Source organism: Misgurnus anguillicaudatus, chromosome 11 (assembly GCF_027580225.2).
Source record: "Misgurnus anguillicaudatus chromosome 11, ASM2758022v2, whole genome shotgun sequence".
Taxonomy (NCBI): domain Eukaryota; kingdom Metazoa; phylum Chordata; class Actinopteri; order Cypriniformes; family Cobitidae; genus Misgurnus; species Misgurnus anguillicaudatus.
Genome location: NC_073347.2, coordinates 20,162,787 through 20,186,224, shown reverse-complemented (window position 1 = coordinate 20,186,224; position 23,438 = coordinate 20,162,787). Strand labels below are relative to the sequence as shown.

Here is a 23,438-nt window from a genome sequence, read left to right as displayed (position 1 = left end):
CGTTTCTTTCCCGTCACAGAAAACCACCACAGGTTTATCAATGCCATTAAAGTATTGTTTTGTTTTTGTTTTGTTTGTTGATCACAAAGTACAAAGTAGATGAGGAAAACTAGGATTCCGTGTATTCAACGCGCCACCATTGTTTGTTTACAATGCGTGGAATGGTGCGCTGTAATATATGGAGCGGATTTATGGCATTCTGTAGAAAAGGAGGAGTGGCGTATATCGCGTTTTGTGGAAAAACGAGAGAAAAGATTACAGAATAACACGGCGGATATTGTATTTTGTGTAAAATTAAGAATTTACTTTTAAATACTGACCTGACATAATACTGATTTTGGCAGTAACTTGTTTTTTTTAAAATGGCGTTTATCTTCAACTACAGATGAGCTGTTATAACTTATAAAATATAGTTGAACTTCATTTTTAAGTTGTAGCATTTTTAAGTTGTATCTCTTGTCAAGATAAATAATAGTAAGTTGACATGACTTGTAAATCTGAGTTGTTAAAAAACTCAGATCCAAAAGCTGCTAAGTAGTTAGTATCATGAGATGGTGGTATTAACCGGATGCTCTCTGCATACATTATACGTTCATCAAATACTTCAAAACTTCACTTCAAAATTGTTTAATCCCAGCCTCAGGTCATACCAGTTTGTTTGGCAGAATCCATTTAGAGTCTGATTAAAATAATTTTAATTTACAAGAAAACATGTCAGAGCTCTTTAATTACAGAAGTAAAATTAAATGGAAACAATGGGGTTTTTTTTGCATTGACTAAAGGTATAAAAGTGGAACAACATAAGGGACCCACTTCATAAATTGCCCCATTGACAGTTTTAGGATGTTTTGTTATATATTTAAAGGTCATTCTGAACATTTAAACAGAGGTGTACGACGACTCCAGACAAACATAACTATTTGGTACGAATGATTAATTTCTCATATACAGGTCATCTCTCAGGCAGAGCATCTCATTCACAAGGGGCACTATCATCAGACATTGCAAGGTTGCAGTAAAAGCCGCAAACGTAGCACCACGCACACTAATAAATCTTTGGAGGTTAAACCCCACAGCACTAAAAACCTGGAAAGACCTTTTCATCATCCCCATAAAAGTGGCAATGTCACAGTGTTTGTGGTGAGCCCTCGTCCAGGGTGCTGGAATTAAAGCTTCACTTAAATCTAGTTTAACACAGCCCAGACTCACAGCCTGTCCTGTATCTCATTACCCTATTCCAATAGGCTTGCAAAGGTTTTTTCATCAGATTTAATACTTAGCTAATAGGCTTTAATTACATTAAAGCTGTTAACAATGATTTAACATCTGCTGGTTGGTTGCAGGTGGTTAGTTGTATGAGAGACTTTCTCATTCTAAGAGCATTTCATTGGACAATTATATGTATAGTGCCGAATAAGTTGTCAATATTTTTGGTCCATTTTTTGTGACAGTTTAGGAATACACTAACAAATAAATGGTTTAAAGAACTCATAAAGACTTATTCAGGGTTCCCACGGGTCCTTGAAATTCTTGAAAGTTTGTGAATCTGGGGGAATTCAAGGCCCTGGAAAGTTTTTGAAAATATACATATGTAGATAAAGGTCATTGAAAGTGCTTGAATCTATTTTATGCAAGAAGTTTTCTAAAAAAAAACATATTATTCCCTGTGTAGTGTAGGATAATATCATAAAAATTGTGCTAAACTGTTCGCTTTACATGCTTAATCTTCTGTATGCGAATGTTGATTCATACCAAAATGCTTTTTTGCATAGTTGTGTTTGACACATGAAAACGTCTCTGGTTACTTGTTCCCTGAGAAGGGAACGAGACGCTGCGTCTCCCTTGCCATACTTCCTGCGTCCCTGTAATGCTGTCTTTGAAAACATTTCAGATAGCGATATACTTCCTGGCTCCCGCGTCACGCTGTCTTTGTCGTTAAGCCTCACCATTGGTTGAATTTAATATACACATTCAGACGGACTTACCCTTGGAGGCGTCCCTAAAGTGTCACCGCAGTGACACAGCGCGAGTTCCCTCGAAAGGAAACTGTAACAATGTATCTTAAAAGCTAACATGATGTAAGCTTGCTCTCACTTGAAATGTGTCCACACATTTAGTCCTTAAATTTGAGGATATTGGACCTGGAAAGTTCTTCAAAGGTCCTTAAATCTGAAGTTGACAAATGTGTGGGAACCCTTTTTTATTTATTTATTTATTTTTTCAAATCATTAATCTGACAGTTGTCATTTGTTTGTTCACCTTATCGACTTGCTATTATTTCCTATTTTCCATCTTCTTCTTTTTTTGCAGTTACGTAGGTAGGCATACGTAAATCTGGCTCTCTTAACCACAGTCCTTTTTGCCTTTCCAGGAATTGTCAATACACAGACAACTTCCCAGACGCTGGCTATGTGAATTCCAGCCATATTTTTACTCTCTGTTATGGAATCCCATGTTCACATTGTACAATAATCTTGTCCTTCCTTTCAGTGGATGATCCAAGAGCCACACAAAGTGGGCACCTTCTTCGGCTGCATCGGCAAGGATAAGTTCGGGAGGATCCTGAAAGAGAAAGCAAAGGAAGCCCACGTGGACGCCCACTACTACGAACAGAGCGAAGAGCCCACGGGGACTTGCGCTGCCTGCATCACTGGCGACAACAGGTCAGACACCCCTTTCCTCAAGGGAGGACCCTTATCGCTTCCTCAGGATAACACCCCCCTGTACACGCACACACCACACATTCACACACCCCACTTCAGTATGCGGTGGGACTCGCTGTTCCCTCACCGGCTGTTCTTGGCTTTTCCGCCAGAGCTTTTTATTTATTTATTTGCTGAGGTTAGATCAGCACAGAGGTATTTTGATACACCGCATGACTTGGCCCTGAAGGATGCTAGATTCCATTACTGAACAGAGACGCAAAACGGGTTGGGCAGAATTACATGTCTACCTACAAGTTTGGATGTTTTGGAGGCACACTGGTGAATTTATTTAAATATCACTTAGTATTTGTGTGTTGAAAAGGAAATGCAATAGTAAGGATTCACAATAATTAAAAATGTCAGCTCTTGGTGAACTAACATTTGCCAAGAACTAAAATGACCAACGAGTTTAAGTTTAGGGGTGAAATATATACAATTTTTCACATTTTAAATGGCTTCAATTTTGGTCTGTTTCTCACAAAAATGTAATTGTATAAAATCTTGGTAAAATGTGTATGTCGTGACAAGCGCGGTCTTTCTAAACTATCACAGTATGGAAAATGCTACATTCCTCTACTTCTGGTTTCAACGAAAAATAGCATACAGGTTTTAGCTGTCACGAGGGTGAGTAAATAATCTCTGTTTCTGGGTGAACTATTGGTTATGAAATTGCATGCACTTACAGGGACACCTGTGCTTAGTGACATCAGATGAATAATAGATGCTGCTCACCTGCTCTGCAGGCGGTTGGTGATCGTTTAGTTGGCGATCTGCTTTTCATGTTTTGCATGTCATCAGCCATCCTATTGGCTTTTAATCAGAGCTGCTAACAAAACTATTGTAAGTGTGTGTGTACCACAGGTGTGCTCTTTCTCTCTTTTCCGAGTCTGGGTGATGAATGAGAAGCATTGCAGGTCATCCTGGACTTTTTGTTGTGGGTTTCTTTCACCCGTGCACACTTGCTGTAGCAGAATGTATCAAGGCCAGATGTATGAACATCACACTTACTGAATGTGCTTACTGAACTTTTACTGTAATATCAAAGCTGTTAGCTTTAATAGCATGGTTTTCACAATTCTGAAAACAGGCTTAAGGAACTAAACTTTAAAATAGTGATTGTAAAAGCAATGTTAGTCATGATAAATTATATAGTAAATAAGTATTTTTTTCCTTTTTGTAATGTTTTTAATATGGGATCCTGCCTGTGAAAACGAATCATTTTTAAGTGTTTTAATGTTTTCTACATAAAATAATCATATATAATGGAAAGAACATTCTGTGAAAAATGACCTTGATATGTTTAATATTGATTGAGTAAGGCCGTGTCAAAGATTAAAATTAATATGAACTTAATGAGTTAAATCAAACCATATATCATAAGTAGCCCCAAACAGAATCCGCAGCCGCGGATTTCCTCGGAAAACTGGAATTCTGCGAATTTACTGCCCGTCATTAACAAGCAAACATACCCCAATGACACAAGCACACATACATATCCTATGCCTATCCACATAGCGTTTGTGAACCGGAAATTATACTTAATTAAATAAAGTGCTGTGTGAATAGAGTTTATGTTAGCTATTTACCTGTATGACTCTTAGAGATGAGTAGATAATAATGCGTCTCTTTGTTTAGATACAAGTCAGAGACCCGTGAAATCTTGTGTTTTAGAGACATAGTTTGAATGAGAACAAACTTAAGCTGTCCGCTTGGCCTTATGAGACTCTTCTCAATAGGACCTAACCTGTCCAAGCAGACACCTTCATCACAGGAGCCTTCCAGACATGCAGTTCAATGCCTGAAAGAAGTTTGATCGATATCTTTCTCAATACTTTTAACCCTGCAGCTACACAGCACACCTGTAAGCAGACCTGTTAGGCAGTCGCTGGTGAGACAGGGCAGACAGGATGCTGCTTTAAAAGGCGGCTGATTTCAGCCTGATGTGAGGGGGGAGAGGTCATGGGTCTCCAGCCTGCAGCGAGAGGTCTACCCTTCCTCTCACTGTGCGCGGTAATGATAGTGTGGAGGAGAGTCTGGCTGGTTAGATCAGCGTGACTCTGGCACTCTAAATACTTATTATGCCTAATGGGTTTGACTTTGATTAACACGATGACATCAAGCAGCGGGGCCACCTTACGTTTTCCAGATAACAGCAAATTAACATTTTAAAAGCCATAAAACATCTGAAGTCATATGCATATGAATTTCAAAGCAGAGTAAGCTTTTTCCCTGCGTATTTTTATTCAGTTAAAGAGAAATTATTATTTCACCATCATGTTATTTTAAACCTGTATGAGTTTCTTTATTCTGTTAAACACAAAAAGAAGAGATTTTGTTAAAGGAATAGTCAATTTTCTTTAAAAAATCCAGGTAATTTACTCACCACCATGTCATCCAAAATGTTGATGTCTTTCTTTGTTCAGTCGAGAAGAAATTGTTTTGTTTGTTTGTTTTTTTTTAGGGAAAAATTCCAGGATTTTTCTCATTTTAATGGACTTTAATGGACCCCAATACTTAACAGTTTTAATGCAGTTTAAAATTGCAGTTTCAAAGGATTCTAAACGATCTCAAATGAGGCATAAGGGTGTTATCTAGCGAAACGATTGTCATTTTTGGCAAGAAAAATAAAAAATATGCACTTTGAACCACAATTTCTTGTATACCTCTGGTCCTGTGATGCGCAAGCGCGCCCTCACGTAATACGTCATCACGTCAAGAGGTCACGGATGACTTATCGAAACTACGCCCCAGTGTTTACAAGTGTGGAGAAAGAGGATCATTCCGACGTTGTTTTATTTCGAGTTATACTAATTAATGTCTTTGTGTCAGTTTATTGTTTAAAATGGTCCACAAATGTGCGTTTCATATATGTAACACGTGACCTTCCCACGGCATTACGCAATTACGTGAGGTCACGCTGGCTCGTCACACGAACGAAGGAAGACAAGAAGTTGTGGTTTAAAAGTGCATATTTTTTATTTTTCTTGCCAACAATGACAATCGTTTCACTGGATAAGACCCTTATGCCTCGTTTGAGATTGTTTAGAGCAGTGGTTCTCAAACTGGGGTCCGGGGGCCGCGAGATGTTGCCAGGGGGGCCCCAGTTTTATGACATTTTTATAAAATACATTAATTTATCATGAATTCTGTGAAATTAAAACCTTAAAAATATATTGTTTAATTGTATTGTATAACCTTAAAAATAAATTGTATAATTTAATGTTTTGTTTAATTAAAATGTGAAGTTTTAGAACTGTTTTTTGTGGGCCGCAAAGGAATGCACTGTATACAAAGGGGGCCGCACGCTGAAAAAGTTTGAGAACCACTGGTTTAGAGTCCTTTGAAACTGCCATTTTAAATTGCATTAAAGGAACACGCCCACATTTTGGGAATTTAGCTTATTCACCGTATCCCCCAGAGTTAGATAAGTCCATATATACCTCTCTCATCTCCGTGCGTGCTGTAACTCTGTCTGACGCAGCCCCCGCTAGCTTAGCTTAGCACAAAGACTGGAAATGCATGGCTCCAGCTAGTATACTGCTTCCAATAAGTGACAAAATAACGCGATCATTTTCCTATTTATGTGTTGTGATTTGTATAGTCAAACCGTGTACAAATAACAAGGTGATATGAGACACAGCGATCTTTTAACAGTATACATACTGAGAACTATATTCTCTGAAGACGAAGCACTGCCGCATGGGCGGAGTGATCTGCTCGCTGCACACGAGAAGCCCCTGGTGAGGAGCAGAGAGTTCGGTCAGAGTTGTGCAAATCACTCCGCCCATGCGGCAGTGCTTCGTCTTCAGAGAATATAGTTCTCAGTATGTATACTGTTAAAAGATCGCTGTGTCTCATATCACCTTGTTATTTGTACACGGTTTGACTATACAAATCACAACACATAAATAGGAAAATGATCGCGTTATTTTGTCACTTATTGGGAGCAGTATACTAGCTGGAGCCATGCATTTCCAGTCTTTGTGCTAAGCTAAGCTAGCGGGGGCTGCGTCAGACAGAGTTACAGCACGCACGGAGATGAGAGAGGTATGTATGGACTTATCTAACTCTGGGGGATACGGTGAATAAGCTAAATTCCCAAAATGTGGGCGTGTTCCTTTAAAATCGTTAAGTGTTGGGGTCCATTTAAGTCCATTAAAATGAGAAAAATCCTGGAATGTTTTCCTCAAAAAACATAATTTCTTCTCGACTGAACAAAGAAAGACATCAACTGTTTGGATGACATGGTGGCGAGTAAATTATCTGGATTTTTTTTAGAAAACTGACTAATCCTTTAAATGATGATAAACACAGTTGATGCTACCCATTGACTTTCATGGTATTTGTTTTTTCTACTATTGAAGTCAGTGAGTACCGTCAACCATCAATTATGTAAAGAGCATTCTGTGAAAATATAACCTTGATATCTTTAATAATGATTATTTGTTTATCCTATAGGGCTGCACAGTATTTAGAAAATTTGCGAATATGCTATTCTACGGTTTGTGCTGTGATTTATCTTCCCCTAGAGAAATGCTTTTTTATTAGCTTTTTTCATTTAGATATGTAATTATCATACTGAAATAAACAATTAATACATATTCTTCTGATGTAATTAAATCTAATTCAGGCTAAAAAAAAACATTATTTTTAGGCTCAAGTTCGTTGCTGTTTAATTTGGACAATCGAAGCATGTAACACACAAATGATAGACACGTAAAAAGTTTGCAACTCTCTGCAATATGGACATCGCACGTACTGTTATCATGACGATGATAATTTGCCGATATATTGTGCAGCCGTATTATCCTATTGTGGAAGTCATTATGTACTGCATGTCAACTGTGTATTTACCATCATTTATCAAAATATCTTCTTCTGAGTTTTAACAGATTTCATTTTTGGGTGACTATTTCTTGATTGATTATTATGATTTGAACCGTATTGACAAGCAAGTAACCAGTTCTTTGATTAACATTTGTTCATAAATACTCTCTGCAAATACATAAATAGTCCCTGCAGTTTTCATCTTCACCTTTTCTCAAAAGACATAACCGCAGGTCTATTGTTTCTCATTTGTGGGTTGACTTTATAGCAGCACTTCTTCTCTAAAGCTAATGCTGCTTCATTGTACCGACTGGCCTGTTGGGACAACATACTCTTAGTAACAAGTGAATAATAAGAGTGGTTGTTTTTCAAAGTGGAATTAGTTGTTTTTGTTGATACGAGGACCACCGGGAGGTTAATGGAGAAACAGGAGTCCCGGTGGACTTTCGCAGCTCTCCTGCATTATTGATTTGTTTGTTCATTTATTTATGGGAAAGGTCTTGTAAGGCATTTGCACTTTAAAATTTGAGATAAAGAGTAAAAGTATGTTGATATTTAATTCTGGCAGAGCTGACACTAAGCAGCTGTTTAGTAAACCATAGTCCATATGTTTGCTGTATTCCACCTACAGCAATTTACAAAAGGTACTGCAACAGCACGTTTCACCTGGGAAGAAGCTACATTATTTACATCATCATCATCATCATCATGAAGATTGTTTGTAATACATTAAGCCATTTAAGAGACTCAAATCAAATAGACTGTGCCTTTGGGTCGTTTAATGGTAATTCAAAAATACCGTTTTTCTCTAGAACCTTCTGTTAGGTTTTTAGCATAAGAAATATTCAGTATTTATTCAGATTTGTTTTTGCCTTGGCTGCTACAAGATACATTTTAGATTAATATTTATATTATTAAAATGATAAATGTGAAGGGGTAATTAGGTTTGGGAATTACAATATATTGTTGTTATGTGAGATGTAGAGCTCTGTTTATAACCACTGTAAATTCACAATTTCCCAGCATAATATTATGGATTTTTATATCATTTTCAAACCAAATCTCTCTCATGGGCCATCCTCATTGAAGAAGCATACAGTCTTGACCCTTTGATTTACTGTAATTTTGTCTTTTTTGTTTTTTAGGTCTCTCGTTGCACATCTTGCAGCCGCTAATTGCTACAAAAAAGAGAAACATCTCGACCTGGAGGAGAACTGGAAGCTCGTCGAAAAAGCTAAAGTTTACTACATTGCTGTAAGTAGACACGTCTGAGTAATGAAAAACATATTTGTAAGATAAGAAAATGTAACCCTGGACCACAAAAAAGTGTGGAAAACAAAAATCATAAGTAGCACAGGTATATTTGTAGCAATAGCTAAAAATGTATGGTTTTTATTTATTTATTTATTTATTTAATCATTAGGATATTAAAGGATTAGTTCATTTTCTTAAAATAAAAATCCAGATAATTTACTCACCACCATGTCATCCAAAATGTTGATGTCTTTCTTTGCTCAGTCGAGAAGAATTTTGTTTTTTGAAGAAAACATTGCAGGATTTTTCTCGTTTTGATGGACTTTAGTGGGGCCCAGCATTTGATACTTGACTCAACACTTAACAGTTTTTTTCGGCGGAGTTTCAAAGGACAATAAACGATCCCAAACGAGGCATAAGGGTCTTGTCTGGCGGAACGATTGTCATTTTTGACAGGGAAGGTAAAAAATATCCACTTTTAAACCACAGCTTCTCGTCTAGATCCGGTCGTGATGCGCCAGCGTGACCCCAATGCAATACGTCATGACGTCAAGAGGTCACAGAGGACGAACGCGAAACTCCGCCCCAGTGTTTACAAGTGTTGAGAAAGAGGACCGTTCCTACGTTGTTGTATGTCGAAAGATACTAATTGGTGAATTTGTGTCAGTTTATTGTTTAAAATGGTCCGCAAATGTGCGTTTCATATATGTAACACGTGACCTCTCTACGTCACTACGCATTTACGTTAGGTCACGCAGGAAAGGACCTAGACAAGAAGTTGTGGTTTAAAAGTGCATATTTTTTATTTTTCTTGTCAAAAATGACAATCGTTTTGCTAGATAAGACCCTTATGCCTCGTTTGGGATCGTTTATAGTCCTTTGAAACTCCATTGAAAAAACTGTTAAGTATTAAATGTTGGGCTCTATTAAAGTCCATTAAAATGAGAAAAATCCTGCAATGTTTTCCTCAAAAAACATAATTTCTTCTCGACTGAACAAAGAAAGACATCAACATTTTGGATTACATGGTGTTGAGTAAATTATCTGGATTTTTTTTTTTTAAGAAAATGGACTATTCCTTTAGGTAAAGTTCATGTTCCATGAAGATGTGTGGTAAATTTCCTACTATAAATATATTAAAAAAAATATATATATATGTATCGTTAGTAATATCTGTTGCTTTTATGTGTTTGCAATATTTTTTTGCAGCCTCAGATTCCAGTTTTTCAAATAGCCAAATATTGCCCTATAACAAACCATACATCAACAAAAAGCATTTTTATTCAGCTTTCAGATGATGTATAAATCATAATTTAAAAAATTGACCCTTATGACTGGTTTTGTGGTCCAGGGTCACAATTGTCTTAGTCATTTCTCTTCGTTGACCCAAGCTCTCAAATTTCTTTGTCTTGATGTTAGTTCTTTAATGAAGACTATATGAGTTTTTTTACCTGATGGACAAAAAAAGATTTATGTCACTAAACCACTGCTTTGAAAGTACTATTTTTATGCCCTTTTTTCATCCATTCATCCTCGTTTTTCTTTTTTTTTACTTTTAATGCTTTTCTTTCACAATGTGAGCTACCTTCTAATAGCCTACATCAGTGGTCTCCAACATAGAACCAGGTTGCCTGCCAAAAGCACATCTATTAAAAGCCTCAATTTTAATGTTTATTTATTACATATTTTTTAAATTAGCTTGGCTTCTTTTATTTATGTTAACATTTTAAACAATCATTAAACATATCAACAAATAAAATAAAATAAAATCAACAAATAAAACAATGTTTCGAGTAGACTATTTCAAAACAGTAGCCCTCCAGATTGTTTTATGCATTGTGGTAGCCCTTGCTTACAAAAAGTTGGAGACCCCTGGCCTACACCCTTAAGAAAATAGTCTGCCCACTCCATCAGTCAACTGGTTAAACCTGATCGAGCCATGAATCAGAGTACACAGCGACGAACGATAGATGCAGAAAGCAGTTGCTCGTAATTACCGGTAATCAAGGTTGGTGTGAGACGAGCGACCCCATTACACTCCGACCTTATTGTTAATGAGGCATTGCAAATGTGATTGGGATGGTTCTCCACGTGGGTCTGTACCTGCTGTAAGCTCTATTCACCAAAAGTCGAGGCTGGCATCTGCATGGGGTTGGACATCGTTCATGAATACCTGTGTTGTAGGACTGTGATTAACCTCCGAGCATGAGTCAGTCTTTGAAGCTCAATTTGGAAGGCGTTGTAACGTGACACTAATCAGATCATTCGTCCCTGATTAAATGATTTTCATCATGTCGCCATTTGGTGAATAGGAAGCTTGGGGCTTTACATGAATATTGAGGAGCCGTATCATGTTGAGGGCCGTTGTATATTAGAACTTGGCTGAATACACTGATGTTCATGGGAAAGTGCTCCTAATGGCTGTGCCGCTCCATTGGATTGTGGTTGCCGGCATGCTTGTTGCATAAGGTGCTCCTTTAAACTAGGGATGTGCATGAATGGTCGAATATTCGATCTGCAATAATTTTTCAAATTGAAACTTGAATGTTTTTTTTTTAATGCGCCACCGCAGAGTTAAGGCTCATTTCATGCTTTTTCACTCCATCTGTACTGTCTTTTACAGACTTTAATGTAAAATATACATGAACATTAATTTGTATGTATTTCTATTTGTTTTGGCAATTCAGATCACAGACTAATTCAGATGCGCTTTAGATGTGTCTGTCATTGCGAGGAAGATCGTTTTTGACTCTTGTCGCTCTTAATAACTCTTTTAACATTAATCAGGTCACAAACTTTATCTCTCTTAATAACTATTTTAACATCAAGCAAGTTCTGCACTCTATTTTGTAATTCCTGCATGTTTTAAAACTGAAACTAATGTCAGACATGACAGTGGATGGACAACCATCATTTGTGTATTAGTTAAGCATTTAGGACGGTACACCTCTCAGAAAACCAGACCGGTTTCAGCTTTAAAAAAATTCGCGGACTGGGGGTGAGATGGGGGGGGGGGGGGTTGGGGTCGCTGAGTTGCTGTTCAAACAAAGTGCTGAAAATCCTCCTTTTCGAAATGTATAAATTTTAAACAGAAGTAAAGATAATAACCATGCATTAGGAAAATTAATAATTGCTTTATTTAGGCTATAGTACATTTTCTATAGACGTGTAAAACCATATTTTGGCGGAGTGTTTTTTACTTTCATTGTTTTTACTAGTTTGCCTGCCCATTTAGTCTTAATAATTAATGGAACCCAAACGAACTTGGCTTGCTGTTCTCGAAGGCAGCTCGAATCTTGGTCGGGCTCGAGACCCAATTCCAAGTAACAGAACAGAAGAAAAGTGCAGTGAAGGAGGAGAGATGCCAGAAGAAACCTACGTTAAAAGTGTAGCCGTTAAAATATTATTAGCCTAATAGTTTATTTTGATCATGGTGGTACGATCGATGGATAATTCTGAAGTTGTTTTAAAAAAGAATAAAATAATTACTTTTCAGTCATTTGCGTTGTCACACAGTTGAACGTCTCCGCGTATGTACATCATTTGCGACGTACATTTGCAAATGATTCATAAAGTCATACCTCCGCATTTCTTTGATCGATTGTGTTTTAGAAGTACTGTATGCTCAAACTCTAATGACAGCAATGTGATCGCTGATGCGCTGGTAGAGAGAGAGAGGTGGAGAAAAAGAGAGAGAGCACGGCCCTGTACAAAAGCAGAAATTATTTGTTATTTGAAGTCGGCTCTTAAAGTACAAAATACCCGATTAAGCTATTACGTGGCTATTATACAATTTTTTTTCGGGACGTTCTTGCGACCCAGTGGCAACTTGTCCACGACCCGGTACTGGGTCGCGACACGGTGGTTGGGGACCTCTGATTTAGAGCATTGGAGACGAGAGCTTAATGTTCTTATTTTTATGAAAACCTCCGACTCATTTAGACACACAAGGGTCACATTTACTGTCTAGGTCTCCATTGATCCAACTATGGGCTAGACCAAGGGTCAAACAGAAATAAGTCGCGTTAATCGCACATTAATAAAATTAGTGGCGTTAAAATGAATTTGCGTTAACGCGTTATTAACATTTTGACAGCTCTAATACAAGGAAATATCCACAACAAGCTAGGCTTTTTTAAACATAAACCTATATTTAATTAATGTAATTTAAATAAACTAATATTCATTTTTTTAATGACCTCAAATATTCAAATATTATATTGCTGAAAAATGCCCATCCCTACTCTAAACATTGCATCTGCATCTAGTCTTGCATTTGGTTGAATGGCTGTCCTCAAAGGCTGCAAGTGAGGGAAACTGAAAAAGGAGGAGAGCAAACACATTTCAATGTTTATTGAAAGCGTTGTCCTTACTTTGTCCAGGCTTTTGATATGGCTTGTTTGACAACGATCCTGGGGGAGAGGTGATCGTTTCTGTTGTGGATGCCCTGCTTGGTTTGTCCGAGGTTTGAATTTCAGCTGTGTTTGGAGTGCTGTGTCCCAGCGGGCTGGCTTGTTTTTTCCTCCACATTCCCTAACAGAGCTGTGATAGCGGGTTCTCCAGGTCTCTTCTCATCGGACATGTTTAATGCATTTGGCCATGCATGTTCTCTGTCTTTCTTTCTGGCTCTCTCTCTCACTGTTTCTGGCCGGAGGCGGAATGGTGCCGGTGGAGAAGTGTGAGAATTGATTATCCAGCCAGAGAAAGTTTATTACAGAAGTAAATCTTCCCCTACTTGATGGTGATGGTCCTCTTGAATTCAGGCAGCACACATGAACGTGGGCCGTTTCCCAGATTGACTTTTGAAGGTCTCACCGGTGTGTATGAACACCTGGACCCAAACCCTTTGTTTCATGTGCACTTGTTCTGAAAAGGGATTCCAGTGCTTGTTTTGGCCGGGTGTGAGATCTTGCTTGTTTGAACTGAGAAACCGAAAACAAGCTGGTTGATCAAATAAACTGAGCTCTCCTGTTCAGAGTCCTGCTGGTCATCTGGGAGTCTCTTTGTATTAGACGGACGTAGGATTATGTAAGTGATTTCCTCTTCCATATAACCATCAGAGGCACCAGCCAGTCTGTCCATGTTATGCATCAAACCACGTTTGTTTGTCTCTCTGCTGACCGTAAGCTCTTCTCTGACTCCCTCTTTATTTCTGTCTGCTTGCACGATGAGACTCTCGCCTTATTGTTTGACAGCTTTAAACTACTGTAGACTAATTCATCCACACTCAGGGATCATCTGCATAAAACTGATGAATTAAATCCCAATTCATTCAAAATGCAAATATCCCACAGATCAGCTGAGTTGGCTGGCTTAAAGTAAATGAGACTGGAATTATCATTTGGTGTCTGGGCAAATATGTAATCACCATGTTACTGGCAACCGTATGAGCCCATCTGTACTCTGAGATCACAATACCATGGTGGTCAATCAAAGAGACTTTTTGATATCTGCTCATATTTTCTCATATACCCCTTGGCATTGTGGGACAGTGCATTATGATGGACCCTCAGTCTACTGCCAGAATTCTTATTTGCTGAGTCACGGCCCTAACATTATATAGTATCATAGCATCGCTTAAAGCCGCTCCATTTTTCTCCCAAGCACCTCTCAGAAACCAGCGAGATTGACTTGTTTAATGGTAAATAAGGACATACTGTGCATCCAGAGTGCAGAGGTCTGCTTGATAGTCCTCTGTTGGCGCATTTTGCTGAGATTGTTTTTTAAAGAGGGCTGAGTGGAGACCATCCAGCATCGTTTCCACTTAATGCACTGTGGCATGCTTTAGTGCGGTGATAAGGGAGTCCTCCTTGAGCAGTAATCTCCATTGACCTTGTGTTGTTCAGAGTGAAAGACATCACTGTGTGAACATGAAACCATGCAACCCATTCGCTTTAACCTCGCCGATTGATTTGGATTTACCCTGTTGGCATTCGTTTGAAAGAACCAAGCATTTATCTTAAAGCTTGCAAAGCAGAAAAATAGTGTTAAAGTTTGTTTTTTAGGCTTATGTTATACATTAATGAAATGCTGCATCATTGCCACTTTACCACTGTCATGACACTCAGCATGCGTGTTGTTTTCTCTGATGATTCAACACGTAATCATTGTGGAGTGTGATGGGAACTATAAATAGTTAAATGTATGGAAAAGAGAAGATGCTAATTTAATTCCATATGCAAATGGGTGTGAGAATGAAGACGTTTGAGTATGCGAGTATTACTGTGTGATAACATAATCGCTGTTTATTTTCAGTGCTGAATGCAGTGTAAGGGTTTCTCTTCCAGGGATTCATGTTGGAAGTTCAAGATAAATTTGTGAAATTTAGATTTTGCAATACGGCTTCAGTAGGTCAGCTAGAGTATGGTTGGATGCATTGTAAGTCATTTAGATCAAAATGTCTGCCGATCATACTGCATAGATATATATTTAACAAAATAAAAGAACAAAACTATCAAAATACAACAATTACACAATCTTTATGTTAATTAATTTTAATTACTTTAACCCTTATGGGTTGTTTGGGCTGTTAACAGCCACTATGGTTTTTTTTAGTCTTAATTTGGCCACAACTGTCTCTGTGTTTCAGCAAATGGAATGGTTTTTGGTGACAAATCTAATATTGACACATATTTTGAGAATATTGACACACATTTTTAGAAATTGCTTTAATATTTAAAAAAAAACCTAAACAATATACCTTTGGCAAATGTACTACCCTTTCGGGTTGTTCATGGCTGTTAACAGCCACTAAATTAAACGGCTGTAAAAATGTACAGATTATTTTTCATAAATCTGTTAATCAGCCTCAGTACTGATCAAAACTACCAAAAGTTTACAAAAATGCCATGATTTTAGCTCTTTAGATGCCTAGTTTATAAGTGAGATTTGGAAAAACACAGTGACCGGTTTTCAATATAAAAAGTGATTGCGGACTGGATATTTTTTTTAGCTTTTTCACAGTCTTGGGCATGTCAAAGATTAGTAAAAACATTGGCTTTGATGCATTTTTAGTTTTTGTGCAGCATCAGATTTTATTTTTTCTTCCTAATTAGTTGTTTTGGCTTTTTTGCCCTATTGACTTCCATTGTAAGGATATTTTTTGATTGCAAAGCCATGACACCATATAATCATGCATTCTTGATTGTTGGTGGTTTTCCCTTTTCTAAGAGGTAAAATTTGTCATTTTTACTGTTGATCACCATGTGGCACCATTAACCCTTTAGTAGGCCTGTGTAAAAAGCTTGTACATTGAGTTATATGGAGTATAACAGCATATTATTGCAGGTGCGAGTGTGTGTGTGAGTGCGCGTGTGTGTGGATAAACTTTTACAGCCGTTTAATTTAGTGGCTGTTAACAGTCACGAACAACCCGAAAGGGTAGTGAATTTGAACAACCCACAAGGGTTATGTTATAGTGCTATATTTTTCTATTGTAATAATTATTATAACTTTTTATATTCTATTCATAACTGCACTATGTTTTTAATTAGAGTAATTTAAACTATTATTTTATTTTAATTATTATTTTAGTTCATAATATTATTCATTATTTGAAAAAATATATACTTGCACAAAATGTTAAAGGAATAGTCTACCCTTTTGCCATATTAAACTATGTTGTTATCTCAACCTAGACGAATTAATACATACCTATCTTTTTTCGGTGCGTGCACTGTGCTGCGCGTTGTGAATGTGTTAGCAGTTAGCCTAGCCACATTCATTCATATGGTACCAAAAAAAGTTTTATTTTGTGGCACCATACTTACTGGTATAACTCCTCATGTAACAGTCTTTAAATAGGGAAAACACGGAAGTGTTTGGTGGCTTCCCTGTTTGGTACCATAAGAATGAATGGGTCTAGGCTAAATGCTAACACATTCACGACGCGCTATACAGTATACGCATTGAAAAAAGATAGATATGTATTAATTCGTCTAAGTTGAGGTAATAACGGTTTAATATGGCAAAAGGGTATACTATTCCTTTAAGATGTTCTGAAATTCATTATTTTTGTTGATAAACAATTTTATTATTGTGAATTTCTTGTAAATTCTTATAAAATGTTTTGTACCGACAATTAAAGAATTGATTGGTAAATAAAAAAAATATTAAATTAATTAAAATATAAATAAAATTAATTGCAGGTTAGTCTTAACCAGAAAGTTAACGAACATAAAGTTTTGCCTCAAAAGCACAGTAAATATTAAATGCAGTGTTCTTCATTGCGGTTTGCCTCCTGTTTCTGCACCCCTCCTGTTTCATTCATCTGTAAATCAGATTAGCGTACGGGAGTTTGTGCAGTAAAGCACTGATTAATGATGACTGCCGCCGACTCCCAGTGCGCCCGCTACGGAAGAGCGCAATTGGACGAGAAGAGAGTTAATAGAGGTTCGGGCCAGACTGGGCTGCTCGTCGCTGTGCCACCGTGGCACGGTAGAGGACAGCATGCAGGCAGAACAGCCATTTTTCACCAGAGAAGACGAAGAGGGAAGGAGGGAGGAGTGTTGAACTTGTGCCAAATGTTTGGTGGCAGGCTGTTGCTAGGAAATCACAATCCTCAGGCAGAGTGTTCCTCAGTGAGCTGTAATGAGAGAGAGCAGCAGAGCTGAAAAAAACCCGCACACATACACATACACAAAATGGAGATGGATTTCTAGGAGGGAATAGACAGTACTGAGCAGGTTTACTGGAAAAATTGTCATGCATTGTGATTGATTTTGTATGATTGTCAAATATGTTATACTTTTGGGATATTTTGATTTTTATAATAACCATCCATGCCATTGCATACCAAATCATTGCAGTGCTCTGCTCTTGAATGTGCTGTATATTACTGTACATCTTACACGTCAATCTTTTTTTTACTCTTTGAACGCACAGGCTTTTGAAGGCAGTGACACAGAACCGTTCTCTTAAAGCGACAGTGCACTTTTTTTGAGCTGCCTACGGAGACGGCATTTTAAAACATTATACAGTAGGTGTGTGGTTAAAGTGGTGTCTGTTCAGCCCGATTGAAATGCAGCATCATTTATCCTTTACAGAATGCAATGCCAGAATGCATCAGTGAAAATAGGCATGCGTGGCATATTTTTGCCTACGTAAATCACTTCAAATCCGACTCATCATGATTAGGATGCTCTCTTAGTGGGCATCTCCCGATGTAGACAGCAATTTAGTTCCCTATAGGCTTTGATGCTATATTCGTGTTGTGGGGGGAATAGAAACAGAGGGGGTGTGGTGAAGTGTGAGAGAGATGAAGATAATTAAAAACGGAGCCAGTCGGGCCCCTGAGGGCCCAGCTGCAGATGCTTCTAAAACAGCCCAGGGACATAAAAGAGACGCTCTTGACACTTGCAGGCGTGTGCCAGTTCCACTGAGTGGATGTTTCGTCCGGGGATAATGTGGCTGTGTGCGGAGGTAGCTAGGAAAGGATGTGTCACTTGTGGAAAAAAACACTCTCCCTCTCTTTCGCTGTCGGTTTATTTCTCTAACACTACCTATAGCTCATTTTTACACTGTGCATTTGCCTAGCACAAGCTTTCAGACTTGTAAGTGCTATGGTGCACACAAAAGCAGGTTGAGCTGCATCTAAAATAGTGACAGGGGTGCAGGAGAGAAAGACCATTAACTTATACGGCAAGCAGTATGCCAGCCCCCACCCTGAAGTGGCATTATTCTCTCTCTCTCTTTCTGTCGTGCTTTTCCTCCTTCCTTTTTTCACCAATCAGACATCAGAGTTCCCTGGCAACAAAATTGGGCTTTGGGTTGGGGGTAGGTTGTGTTTCATACTCATAATGACACCTCATTCGCGAGGGTTCTGTTGATGATTTCGGCGAGGTGACTTGCAATGCCATCCCTCCCACATAGGTTTATGGCACACATGCGCATACGGGCTCGCACTCAGGCAGCCCTCCTGCTGACCTTGAGCTGAATTTGGCATCAACTGCCCTGTAAACTGTATCTCACCCCACTCCAGTTCATCCAGAAGCATCACACAATGCTAATTCAGCTAGTGAGAATGAGAACATGGATGCCAGCCTCCTAGTGATTGCAGGCAGCTGGTCACTATGTTAGATCACTCTCATGAAATTTAATTAGTGGTGTTTACTAAAGCAAACATCACTACTGTTTTTGTAATGGGTATTGTTTGTGGTAAAGACTTGAATTAGACCTCATATGACTCAGCCTGTTGTAGGGATGCTGTAATTTTAACGCCTAAGTGATTAAACATGGTTTTGCCCAGTGGACTTTGTGGAAGGAACCTGAGCTAATCTACTAAGCAGAACGTTTGGGTGGCCACTCGAGTAACTGACAAGAGACGAATGACGTGAACTCCACTGCTTTGCTCCCATTGGTTGTCACTCCCAAAAACTGTTTATTATTTGCATAAAGTTAGACTTTTCTTAATTTTCTTGCGTCCCTGGACATGCCCATCCGGTCGCCAATGGACACTTTTGCTAGTGCCGCCGGAAATGAATGTACATGATGCTTTGATACTGCTAGTCGCTGACAGCCTGAATGGGGCGTAAGCCACAACATTCTTTATCAAAGCTAAAGTAACACACTAAGAAATAGTCAGAACACTCTAGCAACCTAATAACAACTTAAAACTAACGCCCTGGTAACCACCCTCAATGCCCTAGCATCAAGTTTTACATAGGCCAACTTGACTGAAACTGTAAAAATATATTTTTGCTGTTTACAAGACCAGTTTTAATGTCTCACATGGGACAAAGAGTATCAAGTAAGTTTATGAAAAACCTGAGCCTCTCTAAAGAGATCTAAATGTACTTCCTTGAGTTTATTTTATCCTTGAACACTCCACTGTTTTGAAAATAGGCTAATTTCCAGCTCCCTTAGAGTTAATAATTAGATTTTTACCGTTTTGGAATCCATTCAGCTGATCTCCAGGGCTGGCAGTACCACTTTTAGCATAGCTTAGCATAATCCATTGAATCTGATTAGACCATTAGCATCACGCTAAAAAATAACCAAAGAGTTTCGATATTTTTCCTATTTAAAACTTAACTGTAGTTACATTGTGTACTAAGACAGACGGACAATTAAAAGTTGCGATTTTCTAGGCCAATATGACTAGGAACTATACTCTCATTCTGACGTAATAATCAAGGACTTTGCTGCTGTAACATGGCTGCAGCAGGCGCAATAATATTACGCAGCACCCGAAAATAGTCCCCTTAGTAACTTTCAATAGCAGGAGACTATTTTCGGGCAGTGCGTAATATCATTGTGCCTCCTGCAGCCATGTTACAGCAGCAAAGTCCTTCATTATTACGCCAGAATGAGAGTTTAGTTCCTAGCCATATCAGCCTAGAAAATCGCAACTTTTCATTTTCTTTTAGTCTTAGTACACGATGTTACTACAGAAAGTGAACTTTTGAATAGGAAAAATATAGAAATTCTTTGGTTATTTTTAGTGCGATGCTAATGGTCTAATCAGATTCAATAGATTATGCTAAGCTGTGCTATGCTAAAAGCGGTACCGTCAGACCCGGCGATCAGTTGAATGGATTATAAAACTGTAAAAATCAAATGTTTAACTCTAGGGGAGCTGGAAAAAGAGCATATTTAAAAAAAAAAGTGGAGTGTCCCTTTAATTGGAATGATTGTAGATGGTTGCCACACCTTCTTCTCATAGATGTACACGCATGAAGAAAGTAAAGAGAGTAAAAATGTCAAACGTTGATAACTTGATCACCTGCCTTCCCAAAGCTTCACTTTGTTGTCTGATTGTAACACAAATAAAACATCCTGTGGCATAGACTGCTGTACCATGGGAGAGCTGAATGAATCATAAACCTTTGCTAAATGAATCTATCAGTTTCAGGCTGTAATAATATTGCATTTATAATCTGTTTGCCATTTTATTATTTTTCTCTAATAGCACTCGGTAATGACGAGGTCCTACATGATGATAAAAGCTTAATTGTACAATTATACGCACGTTGCATCTTAACCATTAGCCTCGCTCCCACCGTTTACTAATTCATTTATGCATCCGTTGTGCAAACACAACAGCAGCCAGTTAGGTATTATTTGCCATGTGTCTAATTTGCTGGGAATCAGAAAGACATTTGTGCTAGTTGGGGATAGGTGGCTGTTTACCCAGTGGAGGCATGTTTGCAGTGTAATTGAAGCATCATTAGCCAATGTGAGCGTAGACACGTTTGTTATAACATTCACAAGGATTGACTGAGGCTTCGAATACAGAAAGATGGAGATACAGCAGGTGAAATAAGCATTGAATATGTCACCATTTTTCAATTGGCTTTCCATTTCCATATTATGGCCCCAACAGTGCTCACTGGAACATTCAGAAGCTTAGAAATGCGCCTATAACCAATGCCATTATTATGTTTTGCAACAATTAGGTTGCAAAGGATTTGAGACAGCTCTTTGCTTTTACTCATCATGAGATGTGTCTTGCTTGACACCTTGGCAATGAGACCTTTTTGTAGGCCATCAGTTGGGACTTAACCAGCTGATATTAATTTGCACTGGATTAATTTGGACAGGGGGCTGGATTGCTTTTTAATTACTGATAGTTTTCAGCTGTTGTTTTGGCTTTCCATGCCTTTTTGCACCTCCCTTTCTTCATGTGTTTAATACTTTTTTCCCTGTGTCATTTCACATTATTACACTTAAAGGATTAGTCAATTTTCTTAAAAAATCCAGATCATTTACTCACCACCATGCCATCCAAAATGTTGATGTCTTTCTTTGTTCAGTCGAGAAGAAATTATGTTTTTTAAAGGAAAACATTCCAGGATTTTTCTCATTTTAATGGACTTTAATGGACCCCAACACGTAACAGTTTTAATGCAGTTTAAAATTGCAGTTTCAACGGAGTTTCAAAGGACTCTAATTGATCCCAAACGAGGCATAAGGGTCTTATCTAGCGAAACGATTGTCATTTTTGACAAGAAAAATAAAACATATGCACTTTTAAACCACAACTTCTCATCTCTCTCCAGTCCTGTGATGCGCCAGCGCAACCTCACGTAATTGTCGAAACGCGTCAAAAGTGGACAAGCTCAAAATATTTTAAACACCGTTGTAAACAGCCTCTTTTATCCAAAGCGCATGTTCCTAACAGGTTAACTGAGAGCACGGTGACATGAAATGAGCAGAAATATCCCATTCGCGGATGATCGTGCCGCCAATGTCGCCCACGCCTAATCCGTCACTGGATCAGATCACAATGTTTTGGATTCACAGACTGTTTTTAAAAAATTATAGTTACTGTATCTGGTAAAAATTATGAAGCATTTAGTTTGTTTATCATCAGGTTTTTCTATACCATCTATATCATCAGGCATTTTTATAAATTCCACTTAGCAAGTAATGCAAGTGCTTTGAAAAAACTTCCAGTAAATTCACAGACGAGCAGCTGCACTCGAGCGCAGTCGATGTCTGTAAGTGTACGCACTCATGTTCATTGCTTTAAACCTCCTTCAAACACAATCCTTTCCTGTCACTGAATAGGACTCAAAGTGATCAAAGCCTCATGGTTGTGTGTTAGATGAACATTTGATCCAGCAGAGTGCTCTCCACAACCAATGGAAAGCGCTCTTCCTGTCTGCCCCCGGGGAGGAAGCAACCGGCTGAGAGGTCAGGCTAATATTTAGAGATGATAAGTGGATACCACTGGAGGTCCGCAGGCCTCTTGTTAAGGGATAGTTACCCGGCTCGGTGAGCGTCTTGAACCCCCTCCCCAGCACCTTGAACACGGGTTCATCACTCCAGCTAAAACATTCATGCGCGGTGACTGTGAAATCACACGGGTAGATGAAGTGCATCGGCTCTCGGCTAAAACGCAAGAGTCGCGGCTGATTGTTTCTTAATGCATTGAGAATTGAGACTCGTATGTTTCTGCTCCGATCTGGGTATGAGAGGCGATGAGCACGCTGATACGACAGAATCAATAAAATATCTGTGTTAAATACTGTATTAAGTACATGCTGAGATCTGGCTACAAAGGAGCGGTTTTCAAACATGGTGAATGATTTAAACACTTCATGACATTGAGAACAGCTTGTGCTGTTGATCCATCTTTCCTGGTGTTTGTTTAGTAGTTTGTTTAGAGTCTTTGACCCTTAAGGACAATCAGCGCTGCTTCGCACGGCACAGGGCTACAGTATGTACCCATACTTCCCATCACCCTGATGTGCAACCATAAGACGTAGACTGTGTTTGCTTAATGTTGTCTTTTCCTTTTGATTTATGATTGCTTCTTGGGGCCAAAAGAAAAGAGATGAAATTTCCTTCAAAGCCACATTTCACGTCATCATTTATTAGCAGTGGTGGTTGGTGCGAGATGGATCTTAGCTGTGCGGGTATGTTAGTATAACACTGTGCAGATGTTCAGGCACAAAGCAGATGTCAGGAAGGAGGGTTTGGGTACAGAGGGATTCACACTTTTCTTGAAAGTGATTGCTACTTTTGCATCATGTAATAGTTGATGGGTAATGATTTGTGTGTTTATACAGATCTCTATGTCATTCCCTCCTGCTTGTCGGACTTGAGCGGAGTCAAGCTGAACACAGACATTGATTTAAGGGGGGTTATTTTTTTTCAGAATGCTTTTTATGTAAGATTTTATGTAGAAAACAGTAGATCACTACAAAA

The 23,438-nt window shown here is 38.5% G+C and overlaps 1 protein-coding gene across 2 annotated transcripts in view; it reads left to right on the top strand.

Moving 5' to 3' along the window:
* Positions 1 to 23,438, top strand: part of adka (adenosine kinase a) — a 191,696-nt gene that overhangs the window by 89,438 nt on the left and 78,820 nt on the right. For both annotated transcript variants that reach the window (XM_073873265.1, XM_073873266.1), the window contains exons 5-6: positions 2,491 to 2,663; positions 8,678 to 8,786. In XM_073873265.1, coding sequence (XP_073729366.1) covers positions 2,491 to 2,663; positions 8,678 to 8,786 — 282 coding nt within the window. The remainder of the gene's footprint in view (positions 1 to 2,490; positions 2,664 to 8,677; positions 8,787 to 23,438) is intronic.